Consider the following 14,365-nt stretch of genomic DNA (forward strand, 5'->3'; position numbering starts at 1 on the left):
CTCTCTGTGGAGTATTACTTTGGTTTTAAGGTCGTCAACCTCAGAAGAAAAAGAAGCCTAGATTGGGAAACTGAGCCTGGACGGAGGGCGGAGTCGCGCGCTGCCCCGCCTCGTCCCCGCGGGCGGTCCCCGATCGGCCCCCCTCCCGGGAGCCGTGCCCGTCCCCCTGGCTCCTCGTCACCGCCTCTAGGCCAATGGGCTGGGCCGCACGGCCGCGCGCACTCACACCCGCTGTCCCCCAAGACCCCGACACGCCGTCCCCAGCGCGATTCTTCGGCTCTCGTCTGGTCCACAGCCGTCGGAGAGCCATGCAGTCCTCACGCACCGCGCTCTTTTCTCTATTGCTGCTGCTTCTGGCGGCGCCCTCCTTGGCGCTGCCGTCCGGGACCGGCCGCTCGGCCTCAGCTACCACTGTGTGCCCGGAGCGCTGCGATCCCACACGCTGCGCCCCACCGCCCACGGACTGTGAGGGCGGCAGAGTCCGGGACGCGTGCGGCTGCTGCGAGGTGTGCGGCGCGACTGAAGGCGCAGCATGCGGCCTGCAGGAGGGTCCCTGCGGCGAGGGGCTGCAGTGCGTGGTGCCCTTCGGGGTGCCCGCCTCGGCCACAGTACGACGGCGCGCTCAGGCCGGCTTGTGCGTGTGTGCCAGCAGCGAGCCGGTGTGCGGCAGCGACGCCAAGACCTATAGCAACTTGTGCCAGCTGCGCGCTGCCAGCCGCCGCTCCGAGAAGCTTCGCCAGCCTCCGGTCATCGTCCTGCAGCGCGGCGCCTGCGGCCAAGGTACCCGCCCCACCCTGTACTGCACTCCTGGGTGGTTCCCCACCCTCACTATCCCAACCCAACCTGTCCGGATCGAGGGAGAGCAAAGAATTGTGTGGTGTTCCGGGGTCATCCAGTCAGCGGGGGAGAGAAACGGGACTCGGGGTGGCTGTGTTTCAAGGGCTCCCTCGGACCCAGCTTTTGCGCCCGGCATAGGGTCGTTCCGCGCAACACCGAGCAGGTGCTTTGCGCACTTTGGTCCTGCAGCCCCTCTCCAGGGTAAACCCGCATGCCGTTGGGGGAAAGCCCCATAGTACCAGGATCTTGGCATACTAATACACATGGCCTTGGGGGCCACTAGAACTCCTGTCTGTCGCTTTCCCTCACTTCTCTCTTTCTGCTGCCCGCTTTCTTCTTGGAATTAGCCAGGCAGTATTTTCCTTGTAGTTTCTCAGTGAAAACTTTCACTTTGGAGATGTGGAAAGAGGGAACAGAGCTGCCCAAGTCAGCCCGCACTTTCCTCACCTCGTTTCCTAAGCAAAAACTGGTTTACTACCACGGCCCTCGTGCTTCCATTGATTTGAGTTAACTTTCAAAAAAAAAAAAAGAAAAGAAAAGAAAAAAGCTCCATAACTCATCCTTTGGTTCTTTTGAATGAACTCAAACGGGTACCGAACCACAGAATATGCCGAGGTAGAGGAGAGGCCCGCTAGGGATGAGGAAAAATGTCCCCCCACCTTCTCCTTGTGTGACCTTTCTGTACCAACAAGATCTGGAGGGACAGGGAGCTGGTGATGGGGTGAAGGAGGGTGAGAAAGTGTCCAGCTCCCTGCCGGACCTTTCAGAGAAATGCAAGGTTAAATGCAGAGATACCCTGTGGAAAAACAGTAAGCTCAGACTGGCCACTCAAGCCGTGTGGGGCCAGCCAGCTGGGCTCGGTAGTGCACTTGGCTTCAGCTACAGGGCTCCTGCCCAAACCTAGCACCTCCCTCTGGGCATGTGGTGGGAGGATAGGAAAGCACAGGACAGAGGGATTCATCTAGATTTTTCTTTATAGAAATATAGTGCATATGACCACTTTCGATTTGGCAAATTTTAACTCACGTGGACAGGAAGGTTTTAGCGTGGTGTAGAAAGAGGTGGACCATTGTTTATAGTCTAACCACCAGAGCCCAGGGCTGACCCTCAGCCCCAGGAAACTCAGCCTCATTAGAGAGAGGAAAGTTTTTCCAGAGAGGACTGATCCAGAGGGTTTCCTAACGGGCATGGTGAGGGCGCATGCCCACTGAGCCCCAGCCCGTGTGACAGGTGAGTTCCCCTTCCACGCTCATTTGGTCTCAGCCTCTGGAGGAGGAAGCTTCTGTCTTTATTAGTGCCTTACACAAAGTGGAACTGAGGTTCACTAACTTGTCCAAGGTCACTCAGCTGGAACCTGAACCCAGCAGCTTCGTTCAGACCAGGTCAGAGCTTGACCCCCCCAGGCTGGATGGAGGCAAGGGGCTTCCAGTGGGCTGGAATGGGCCTCTCACCCTGGGAAGAAGTGGGCGCGGTGCCGGTGCTGAGTGGACTCTTCTTTGAAGCCGAGAATAGACTGGTGTTGCCGGAGACAAGTAGAGATGTCCAGAAGTAACCCGGAGTAGGCGTTCAGAATCCCCTGGGGAGGAAGGTGTGTCACACAGGCTGAGGTTCTTGACTAGTTCTCTGATAGGCGCTTCTCAGAAGAGGGCCTTTGTAGCTAGCACTAACCTAGAGGAGGATTGCAGAGGGCATGGGGTCTGGGCTGCTTCTGCAAGAATCTGAGTGTGGGGCGGTGATGTCCAAAAAGCACATTTTGGTGCAGCTGTTACTGTTTGGGGCTCCACTTCATGGGGCCTGAGTTTCTGACACTGTGTGGAGCTGAGTCAGCCAAGGCCTGGACTTAGCAGAGACCAAATACTAGGCTGGTTGAATTGTCGCGGGGAGATAGGCCATTTGTTGACCCAGGGCCCCAGTGGCCCCTCTGTGTGGAGACAGCCAGGGAAGAAGAGCTGGAGGTTAGCCGTCCTTCCTACATTTGTAAGCACTTGTTGTTCTATATTGCGTCTAACATATTTTGTCTGCTTACATGGTACTTAGGCACTGATAGTTACGTGGGTGGGTGGACGGAAAGGTGGAAGATGCTTGGCACACACAGTGGACCCGTAGCTTTGCTTTGCTCTTACTTCCCATCTGAGGCTGTGTCCTGAGGTAGCTCCCAAACCCTGGGGGTCAGCCCCCTTCCTTCAGCCTCACCCTGCTCCAGCTTTCAGCAACTGGTGCCCAGGGCAGCTAGCTCACTTGATGTCACAGTTGAATAAGGAGAATTGACCACGTGCTGCAGAGTGAAGGGCAGAGAGGTTCTGTTGTAGCTGGGTAGACACAGAGGCCTTTTGGGAGAAGTACCATTGAGTAGAAGATGAGGGGAAGCGCCGTGAGAAGACACTGAGGTCAGAGAGGTTCTGAGGCAGAATGTAGGCAGACAGCTCAGGAGACAGGTAGGATGCGGAAGGAGGAGCAGTACCAGGCATTGCATCGGGAGTCACGGTAGCCCTCTGGATGGAGAAAATGCCATCACACCTAATGAAACTTTTGTTGTTGTTGTTGGTTTTGGCTTTAGTTTTTCGAGACAGGGTTTCTCTGTGTAGCTTTAGAGCCTGTCCTGGAACTCGCTCTGTAGACTAGGCTGGCTTCGAACTCACAGAGATTCTCTCTGCCTCTGTCTCCTGTGTGCTGGGTTTAAAGGTGTGTGCCACCAATGCCCGGCAAAAAAAAGAGAAACTCTTGTCTGTAAGTTGGTTAGTGAAAACACCAGAGACCATCTCTTGTTTTGGAAGTAGAGATGAATTATCAGTGCTGCGGGGTCTGGCTGAGAAGTAGACAGGTGTCCAGAGGACCGGGGTTTGTTACTACTAACCAGGAGCGTGCCAAGAGGAAGTGAGAATAAATAGTGTGTGTGCTGGTTCACATCTGTGTTTCCAGCAAGAATTCCAGGAGTTCGAAGCCAGTTTTGGCCAACAGACCCTGTGTCAAATTAAAAAAAAAAAGTTTTGATCAATATAGCATGCCAGCAACAAGGTGCCATACGGTTCATAATTCTGCGCCAGGCGTCTGTTCACCAAGCCTTTGGTCCTCCTCACAGTGCCGGTGTCGTAATCCTCCTGGTACAGCTGCGCATCACACCTTGAGCCCGTGCGTGGATCCGGAGCCCACTCTTAACCACCACTCTGTGCTGTTGACACAGCAACGAAGATTATAAACCAGATCCAGCTGAGGAGCAGCTGATAGCTGAAATAAACAATACTCCAGATGGCCATGGCGTTGGACGATGAGGGATGGATCTCTCCTTCAATGAGCACAGGAGTCAGGGCAAGGTTGCCTTCGGTTACTGACCAAGGAGAAGCACAGGGTAGAAGGGGTTGTGAAAAGATGAGTCTCCAAGTTAGAGTTCCTGACTCTAAACTGTTCTTGGGCAGGAAAGGGACATTCCAAAAGACCAACCATGGTGTGAGGTGCTGCAGATGTCTGTTAAAGAGCCAGGAAAAAGACTCCCCAGATAGGAGAAACCTAGTCCATCCATTTCTCCTGCTGTACACGCCAGGAAAGCCCACTCTACCCCGGACATCCCAAAGGGACAAGCATAGAGGTTTCCAAGCCTCAAGTGGGGGCAGAGAAGGGCTGGAGGGGGCCAGCTAGAGGTTGAACTCTTGGTGGCATGAACTATTTGTAAAACGGACTTTATTTAGCTGGCTCTTTTTTGTGAACCTTGAGCAGATTGTCACTGTGAGCTTTAGTGCCTGGCCTTGCTAGACAGTGGAGATACAAAAAAATACCACCAAGTCCCTGCCTGAGGGAGCTCACAGTTAACACAGTGGGGGTAAAGACAGTCGTTCATTACCAGAGGCTGTTTCCTTTTGTCTAGTGCAAGTACACTAGAATAATTTCTGCTATTGGCAGCTGGATGTACCTTTTGTTCCTTAAGAGAATATGCATACAGGGTGGGGACCAGGCTTCATCTTAGGGCAGGGTTGGTAGAAAGAGTGAGCAGGATCTTGTCATCTTAAACTGTCTTCCTAGCCTTTGTACAGCTTTCTCATGGTCTGGTGCCTTCCCTTATTGCCCCGACGGTTTGCTAAAGTGTTAAATAGTAAGGCTTGATAAAATGAGTAAGTTAACAGGATCAAAAGCCAGGCATTTGGTTTACTTTATCCCATCCCAGGGAGCAATAAATAGATTGCTTTGGAACTTAACCACGGTTGGTCAGGGATGGTGAGGCTGTGAGCTGGCTGGCCGGATGCCTCAGTACAGCCAGCTGAATTCTGAGTTAGTTTGGAGCTGAGAGATGCTGGACAAATTTTGTGCCTTGGATTCAGAAACCAGGCTTTTCATGAGCTTATGTTTCTTATGGACAAATAGCTCTGGTCCCACATGCTGTGAGGAGCGGTCACGCTTGGCAGTGCTTTGAGGAAGCCTTGAGTACTGACCCCTGGCTCTGGCCTGTGTGAGGGCAGCCCTGACCAGTACCAGTTCCTCTGGCTCTCAGGGCCGCAGCCGTGAAGGACCTGGATCCGTGCTTCTGAGGTCCCTTTTAGCTAGAATGGCCCACAGGTCTTATAAGGAAACTGGTCTGTGAGGAGATTGTGGTCCTGTGTCTGTGTCAAAGGCTTGGATGCCCTAAAAGATGCTTCTTGTTTTTTCTTAAATTACGATGGGAAAAGCCAGGGTTGGCACTGAATGGTTGCCCCCACCCTGTGTTTAGCCGCCTTCACGTCAGCTGTCTGCCAGCTTATGAATGTTTCTGGGCGACAACGAGAATTACATGCCCACTCCCAAGAGCCGATGCCAGTGAGTCTGGTAATCCATTCTTTACTCCTTCTCTGTGACTTTGAGCCCTGCCTCCTGCTCCTTCAGGTTGAGATCCCCCACTGAACTATTTCTTTTGCTTTTCCACTTTCTCTGCCATTTGAAAAGGAAAGAAAACTTGCTTCCAACAGAGAAACCGAGGAGGGTAGTAGATATTCCCTAAAGGCTCTCAGAAATGGCTGGAAAGTTGGTGTGATTCAGTCCTGTTAAATGACGGGCGTCTGGAACCACAGGGGAACATTAGCCAAGACAGCATGCTTCAGAGACAGACCGAAGTGGCAGCGAAGAAGGAGGGGTATGGTGCTAGAGGGTGCAGGATTCAGCTTCCAGAAGCAGTGGTGTAAACTCTAACTTCATTCAGTGCATTTACTGAACAGCTCGGTGTATGCAGAGGTATACAAAACAAAGGGAATGAGGGGCTGGAGAGATGGTTTAAGAGGTTAAGAGCACTGGCTGCTCTTCCAGAGGTCTTGAATTCAATTCTTAGCAACCACATGGTGACTCAGAACCATCTGTAATGAAATCTTATGCCCTCTTCTGGCCTGCAGGCATACATGCAGACAGAACACTGTATACATAACAAACAAACAAACAAATAAATGGAATGAGAGGTCAGATTGGCTGGCCTTTCTTATCCAGGTGAGATGTCTGACTGTGGGCCAGGCTTCTTTTTGAGCTTCTCTTCTTGGATGTGTGACTAGTGTCCTCACTAGTAAAACACTGATGGAAATAAGATTGTTTGCCCACACCTCTTGGAGCTGTTAGCATGGAAGGACATCATTTCATAAGTGTGGAGCATCATCTGTTGCCCTTCTAGCTAGAACCCTGTCCTGTCACATAACCACTGACATCATTGTCAAAGCTCTAATGAGGTAATCAGTGCAAAGATAAAGTTTAGAATGTCTTTGTCCCGTGGACCCTTTGGGTTGGTGAGTGGGTGGGTTAGAAAGGATGTACAGTGAAGAGGTGATGGGAACATGTGTCCCGAGGCTGACATGGGAGTTTCCTAGATTGGAAAGGCTCTCAGGGCTGAGGGAGTCAAGTGCCACTTTCCCATACCCTCCGATGGTCCCAGTTACTCATATTTAATCATTTTCTTCTGAGAAGTATGCGACTTCCTTTGAACTAAGAGTTGCTTGCGTGGGACACTTGGGAGTGTGTGTGTGTGTGCATGCGTGCACATGTGTGTGTGCAGAGACCAGCAGTCCATTCTCAATCACACTACACCTTGGATTTCAAGACAGAGTCTCCCACTGAACCTAGAGTTCATAGATTTAGCTAGACTGCCTGGCCAGCGAGCCTCATAGACCCTCCCCAGTGCTAGGATGGTAGAGGTGTGCCATTGTGCCTGGCTTTTTCACATGGGTGCAGGAGATGGAACTGGGACCTCGTGCTTGTGCCTCAGTTTACTGACCTGGATGTTTCCTCAGTCCTTAAGACATTATCTTTACACACATTATCTTATTTGCCCTTCATGGAGCTGGTGACCTGCAGGACATGACATTTGATCAACACTCCAGGTCCTTCTTGAATCTGGTCTGCTTTTGTTTTTATGTTCTGAAAATTCCTCATAGAAAAAAATTGTCATGTCTTAAGAAAAGTGGGAAATAAAAAATAACCCAAACAGTTTTACAAATGCCCTATTATTTTGATTGCTAGAACAATTTGTTGACTTAGCATATTCCATAAATGATCCTGTACGGCACTGCTTGACTGCTAATGCTCCCTCGCCAAGGGACCGTCACATCTGTGCACTGAATTCTCTGAGGGCTGGCTGTCGTGGTTGGAATTTCTGATAATTCCCAAATTTGAATAACCCATGTCTTCATGAGTCAGAGCCTTGTGCAATGCTTCAGACCTCAGGAACGTCTTCCCCCCCTGGTTGTGCAATAAGCTCTCTAGAAGGAGATGCTAGGCTGCCTGTGCAGTGAGCCGGGTCTGTTTCAGTGTGGATAAGATGTAGAATTCCCTTCCACACAGTCTTGGGCAAGACGCTATCTGATTATCCAGCACTGTGGCATCTCACACGCTGTGGCTTGAGATGAGTTCTCTCTTGGGTGCCCATACTCAAGTGGGAGTCCTCGATCTGTGTGAACAGATGGACACAGAGCGCTGCCTTTTGGAGTTGCCTCAGTAGATGCTGGCCAGCGGAAACGGGGAGGGAGGACTCATGTGGCAGTTACGGTTGCTTTTTGCACACACACAGTGAGCTGCTTGGAAGTGGAGATTATATTCTTGGATCAGGATGGGAGAAATGTCACCAAACCACAGTGACCTGAAAAGTTACCACCACTGTTCCAATTGTGTAACAGGCCTTGTCTTGTTCCTTCATGGACACCCAGGAAGAAAGTAGCATCAAACCCTGCTACCTAACTGAAGAAATAAAAGAGGCTCCAAGAGATTTCATTCATCCAGGGCCACCCAGGAAGGAGGAGAGAGCTAAGATTTGAACTTGGCTCCGCTTCACTATCGAACTGTTTGGGGGAACTTCCTTGACTCAAGTGTTGTTTAAAAGCATGCTGATTAATCTTCAAATATTTGGAGTCTTTTCCAGCCTCTTCCCTTTTATGACTTTCTAGTTCAGTTCCATTGTGGTCTGAGAACATGCTTCATGACTTCTGTTCTTTTGAGTTCATTAGAGTGTGTTTCCTGGCCTTGAATGCGATCAGTCTTGGTAACTGCTCTCTCTGCACAGGCTCGAGAAGAGCATGTGTTCAGCTGTGGTTGGCTGGACTCTTCCAGATACTTCTCCCAGATATCAGTTAGATGGAGTTCATTGGCAGTGCTCCTCAGGTCAACTAGATGCTGGTTTAGCACTCTGCCAGCGGGGTCTGAAAGGGGTGGATGCTAAAGCTCTCTCAGCTGCAGTCTCTAAAGACTGCTGCTTTAGAAAACGAATCTCCCGAGTCCCTACCCCCACCCCTGGATGAGTTACGGACTCTGTGTTCTGTTTCCTGTCCTGTTGCACAAGGACAAAGATATTGCCTGGAGGACATCAGCAGGATCTTGTGAGGTCAGATAAACTAATGAGATAGTGAAAGGGCATTGTCAACCCAGAGTACAAATGATTGACCCACATCTGGGCTGCTAGACAGCTGTTCCAGACTCTTCCAGATCTCCTGCTAGGAAAAAAGAAATACACCAAGACCAAGGCACTTGAAAAGATGGAAAATTAAGGCGCATGCTTACTGAGTCTCTTCTGGCCATGGTCATTTTCAGGAAATCCCTGAGACTGGGTACTTTACAAAGAAACTAGCGTTATTCTGCTTACTTTCCTGGAGGTTCAGGCTTCTGCTGACTCTGGTAGAGACGTCATGGTGGGTGGCACCATAATGATGGGAGTGTGGACTGGAGAGATCACAAGACAACATAAAAGTCAGAGAGAGGCTGGGCTTATTCTATCATAACGACCCTCTCATAAGAACTCACCGGGGACCCAGTTCCGTCTGAGGGCCGGACCCCAGTCATCCGGTTGGCTTGGCTCTTAAAGGCTCCATACTGCCTCCTCACAGGGACACGCTCCAACCACAGCGGCTCATCATGGCCACCATGGCGACCTGCTGTACTCCTCACTACACATCTCCAGCCCCACCACCTCCTTGTTTTCATGTTTCCGTGGCTCTTGTGGGCCAAGACTTCACTGCCGTGTGGAGATACCAGGGGCTGGCCAAAGCCACCATGTGACTGCAGGGAAACCAGTCTCCCGGAGCATGCAACCTGGAGCTGAGAGGTAGCTGGGGAAACTGAGGCACCTAAAGGGAACAGATTCTCACAAGCTGGGTTATCAGACTTGCTACACTATCGACCTAGGTTCTGCTGTGTGTCCTCAGTAGGTCAATTAAAGTCACAGTTAATAGTGGAAAGCAGAAATAGGGTGTTCAATGTGGCCACATTGGGAAGAGAGAGACAAAAGAGTCCAGTGACCCTTCCTAAGTTTATCTCTGGGAGTTCTGACATGAGATTAGATTTAAATAGAGGACCAGAGGCAGACAGTGTAAGCAGTCCAGGTCACGGTGTGGTCCCACCCGTCACTGACCCATCCTTGTCTCAACTCTAGTCTCTCTTGAAGGATGCTTTGACATGTCAGAATTGTGTGGTTTCTTCCCTGAAGACACGTTCCTCCTTGGTCTGGTGCCAGGTTTCCCCCTTTTCCATCTTCCAGCATGAGATTCCTGGGGAAATTCCATCGTTTCAATAGTCTGATAGCCAGTGGTGGGGACACAAGACTCTCTTAGAATTATCTTCCCGTCTGGGGCTGGAGAGATGGCTCAGTAGTGTGAACTCTTGCTGAGGACCCAGGTTGGGTTCTCATTATGCTGGGTGGCTCACAGCTGCCTGTAAAATCCAGTCTGAGTAATCCAGCACTCTCTCCTGGCCTCACATGCACAACACACATAATAAAAAATAAAAATAAAACCTTTTAGAAAGAATGTCTTCATCCCTGTCAGAACGGTTACAGCTGTGTATGTATGAGCTTGGTGGTGGCGGCTGCTACTATGAACCAATCTTCGCGATCCCCTTCCCCTGGAGTGGTTTAAGTGTTTGGAGGAGGCTAGGGTCCACACAGGGCGTTCCCCGGAGGCCCGAGAAATAGTGGGTGTTTTCACTTAGTCTCACTTTTCAGATTGTCACTGTGGTAACTGGCTTCTCCCCTGAAGCATCTTGAGGCCCTCAGATGCTAATTACAGCGTACACGCCTCAGGGGAAAAGCTGCGTAAATATGTAAATATCGCAGATGAATCAGGACTGAGCAGCCTTAGCGTCTTAACCTGTGGGTTGAGCTTCTTCAGGAGGAGCCTGCTTTCCCCTGGGCGGACAGGCTGGGTGTCTTTGCTCCATATTGTTTAGCCATCGTGGGAATCCATCTCTACGTCTGATGATCCACTGTACCCTATCAGCTTTGAAAATCAGAAGCATAATCATCAAAATACATAAGGAAAGAGATAAATGTTCCTGCTGTCACCAGGGAACACAAGCTTGGCCCCTTCTCCCCTCAGGGGGCCATGGTTATTAACACTTCCCTTCATGTTCTTGGGTGTTTTCCTGTGTCAAATTCTTTTAGGAGACACAGTAACAAATACAGTAGCGGGAGAGGAAGGGATCAGTGTGCTGTAGCTGTGGTGTTTATTGTCAAACTCTTTCCCCAAAGGACAGTATTTTGTCACCAGTGACACAATCCATCCATCCTTCCTTCCTTCCTTCCTTCCTTCCTTCCTTCCTTCCTTCCTTCCTTCCTTCCTTCCTCTCTCTCCCTCCCAACCTCCCTCCCTCCTCCTCCTTCTCTCTCTCTTTTTCTTTCTTTCTTTCTTTCTTTCTTTCTTTCTTTCTTTCTTTCTTTCTTTCTTTCTTTAATATGTGTTGGGGGAGAGTATGAATATATGTGTCTGGGGGTGCACGTTTGCACACCTATTTGTGGGGGCCCAGAATCCAGGGGTTAACCTCTGCTGTCATTCCTAGGTGCTGGCTACCATGGGGTTTTTTGGTCTGTTTTTTGTTTTTCTGAGACCTGGGTCTTATTGGCCTGGAGCTTGCCACGAGTGCATTTGTTTGATCCTCCCGGTGCTGGGATTACAAGCACCTGCCTCCATAATAGGCTTCTTGTGGATTCTGGGAATTGAACCCAGGTCCTCGCTGCTTGTGTAGCAAGCATTTTACTGCCTGAGCTCTCTTCCCAGCCCAGCTCTGGAATGTCAGTCTCTCAAGTCACAAAGTCAATAAAAAATCCCCTCAAAGGAAATCCTTCATGATAAATGGCAGATGTTGGTTCAAAGCCAGCTATACTGTCCAAATCATCAGGTTTTCCTGTTGCCTGTCAGGTGCCTTCAAGTTCACCTCGTGTAAGGGGAAGCCCTGTTTGGGGTGGAATGAGCAAGCACATTAGACATTTGGATTTACCTGGGGTAGGTGACTTGGGATAACATTGACCGTCTAGAAAGGACTTGTGACTGTCATGCCAGTCATCTGGTTCTCTGCCTGTGTTCATCACCTGAGGGGGAGGAACCTGGGACAGTAAGGGTATACAAAGGCATTAGTCCAGTGTATGACAGAAAATGCGAGTCCCCAGATGCCCGGCTTAGGGCTCACTACATGGAACCTTCCAAATGCCAGCTCTTTCCAGGATGTGGATTAAAGCCAGTCTGTTTCTGTTTTGAAAATCGGAGAATGTGTTTATTCAAATGTTTTGGACACATGAAGGAGTGTAATGTGAGCCCCATAAATTCAGTTTCCTAGTTTATAAAAACAGAACATTATTAATTTTCATTTTAATGACAGCATTTCAAAGACGTACTTCACATACAGGGTTTTCATATGTCCTTAGAGGCCCTAGTCCCAGAACTCTTGGGGGGTTCTGTGTAGCAAGCATCAGTCGAAGAAAGAAATCACTCCAAGATGAAATTTTAAGGCCTACGCGGCAGCAGGACATTCCAACCACTGTGATGGACTGAGCCCCGAGCAGCTGTACAAAGGGGGAATTATTGATGGTTATACCCAAAGTTGTTTTTTGGTAAAGTATTTCCTCACACCAAGGCTCCTAATCTAATCTGTATGTCTCCCTATAGCATCACGTGCCCTCATGACTCTAGTCCTTCACTGTGTACCGCTCGCAGCACACAGTAATCTGAGCGCCTCAGGTCCCAGAGGGGTCTTGTGACCAAAGTCATGGGATGGCTGCAGTGCCCCTTCAGTGAAACAGTTCTAGAATCACGGAAAACGATCGCTGTTTTCCACAAAGGTTCTTTACCGGTTACCGCAACAATTCTTCAAGGTCACAGTACTTCGAGAAAACAAGCAACTATTCATTCTCACGTCTCCCCCAGAGAGAGCGGCTCTGTTCAGTTCCCACAACACAGAGCGTTCTCGTCACCTCTGGAATAAGCACAGCGGTCCTTCGCCATCACCCCATTCGTGCTTGGCCTGGATGGAGCCAGCTACCAGTCTACTTCCTGTCTCCGGGGAGTCACTGTTTCAAGATATTTTCTGTAAGTGGGGTCCTATCCCACGATCCGCTGGGACTGGCCTCTGTCAGTTGCCATTGTGCCATCATGTCACGACTGAAAAAAAAAATCTTTCCGTTGTGCGGTTATGGGGAAGCCATCTCTCCCTGCTGGGGAACTCGTAAATCCCAGGCCTGAAAGTTTAAACTGCTCAGGCGGTATTCTGTGGTTCTTTGGGAGGAGACTGGTACCCGAACCACAGGAAGCCAGAATTATAAGGTTGAGAATCCCACACTGAAAAGATCAGGAAGCGTACGTTTCAGATTTATTAAGTCTATAACTACTTTCTTTGTAGTTATAGAAAGGATGTCAGAAATGGTCTAACCTTGTCCCTTGTCTAAGGGACAAGGTAACTGAGGCCTAGAAAGAAGACGTGCCTTGTTTCAGGATCCAGGCTCCCCCTTTCACTTCTTGTTTGAGACATCGTTTCCTTCTGGTGTATGTTTCGGGTTTATAAGCACCCCCTGCTGTTTGGCTTGTCCACGGGAGCCACGGCTCATTGGCAACTGGGCATCGGTGCTTCTCTTAGGTTCCATCAGGCGCCAGCTCACTTCTCTGAGATGAGAAGTCCCATCTCTTGGCTCTAGCCCCAGCTCTCCTGACTCCAGAGGTGCAGTTCCTGGGCCCCACCTTCCAGCCCTGCCCTGGAGGCTGGAGTTTCAGCAACTGCACAGCCAGGCAGCCCCAGACAAAACAACTAGAGGAATCTAGCAGGAAGAAGGCTCAGACGAGAAATCTGTGAAGGTCGGGACTGGAGCCAGATGCTTATCAGGGGAAAGTGGAGGGAGGTGGTGTGGCCTGAGCTGTCAGCTTCGTCCCTGCAGTTAATAATAGACACACGCTGGGCGTTCTGAGCCGTCGGAAAAAAGACAACCAGCCCCAAGCAGTCACCACGGGCATGCGAGTAAGGTTCCTCTCATTTTCTTTTCTCTTGCCCTTGAGACAGAAAAGTAAATTTTCAATGAACACGTCAATCTGCATCGATACATGCCTCTGTAAAAGGCACCTTTTCCCAGGACCGCCAAGACTACAGAATTAGGTCGACTCGTGAGTCACAACACAACAGTTAGGGCCTGCAGGCCAGCTGGCCAGGTGCCCCTAGTTGGGTCCTCATGTGGTCAGTTGAGGAAGACAGCCTCAGACTTGTTTGGGTGATCCAGCCCCCTTTTCTTCACCTGCTGTGAGTGTCTGGACACCTGGCACTGCAGCCTTGCCCCGGCCCCTGCAGGCAGTCTCTTGCACCACCCCCAGCCTGAGGTCTGGCATAGGGCAAGCTTTTCCCACGTGGAGCCGTCTGGGAGACTGTACCGGAAAGAGGGGCTGCCAAGGCTTGGAAGTGCCAGTGTGGACTGGAAATCAAGGCCAGGCTCCCTGGCTCCACCTCCTCTTCCTTCTTTATTCACCAGAAGGAAAGAAAGAGGTCACAGGAAACTCTCTGGAATTTTATGCAAAAGACAGGGACAAAGTCCATTTATTATTATTATTATTATTATTATTATTATTATTATTATTATTATTATTATTTTGTATCCAGGTTGTCTGTGAATTCTCTATCTATTCAAGGATGACCTTGAGTTTTTGATCCTCCTGCTGCACCTACCCCCACCCCCCAGTGCTAAGATTACAGATGTGTGCCCTCTCCTCTACTGGGGATTTAACCCAAGACTTCGTGCATTGCAGACACTGTCAACGGTGCCACCTCCCTAGTGCCCTCGCCTCCAAGTTTTAATCAT

The 14,365-nt window shown here is 50.1% G+C and overlaps 1 protein-coding gene across 1 annotated transcript in view; it reads left to right on the plus strand.

The window, feature by feature from the left end:
* The first annotated feature begins 206 nt into the window (after positions 1–206).
* Htra1 (HtrA serine peptidase 1) overlaps positions 207–14,365 on the plus strand; it is a 49,335-nt gene continuing 35,176 nt past the window's right edge. Inside the window, exon 1 of the mRNA XM_075972526.1 lies at positions 207–780. Coding sequence (XP_075828641.1) covers positions 309–780 — 472 coding nt within the window. The 5' untranslated portion in view covers positions 207–308. The remainder of the gene's footprint in view (positions 781–14,365) is intronic.

This window comes from Microtus pennsylvanicus, chromosome 5 (assembly GCF_037038515.1).
Source record: "Microtus pennsylvanicus isolate mMicPen1 chromosome 5, mMicPen1.hap1, whole genome shotgun sequence".
Classification (NCBI taxonomy): domain Eukaryota; kingdom Metazoa; phylum Chordata; class Mammalia; order Rodentia; family Cricetidae; genus Microtus; species Microtus pennsylvanicus.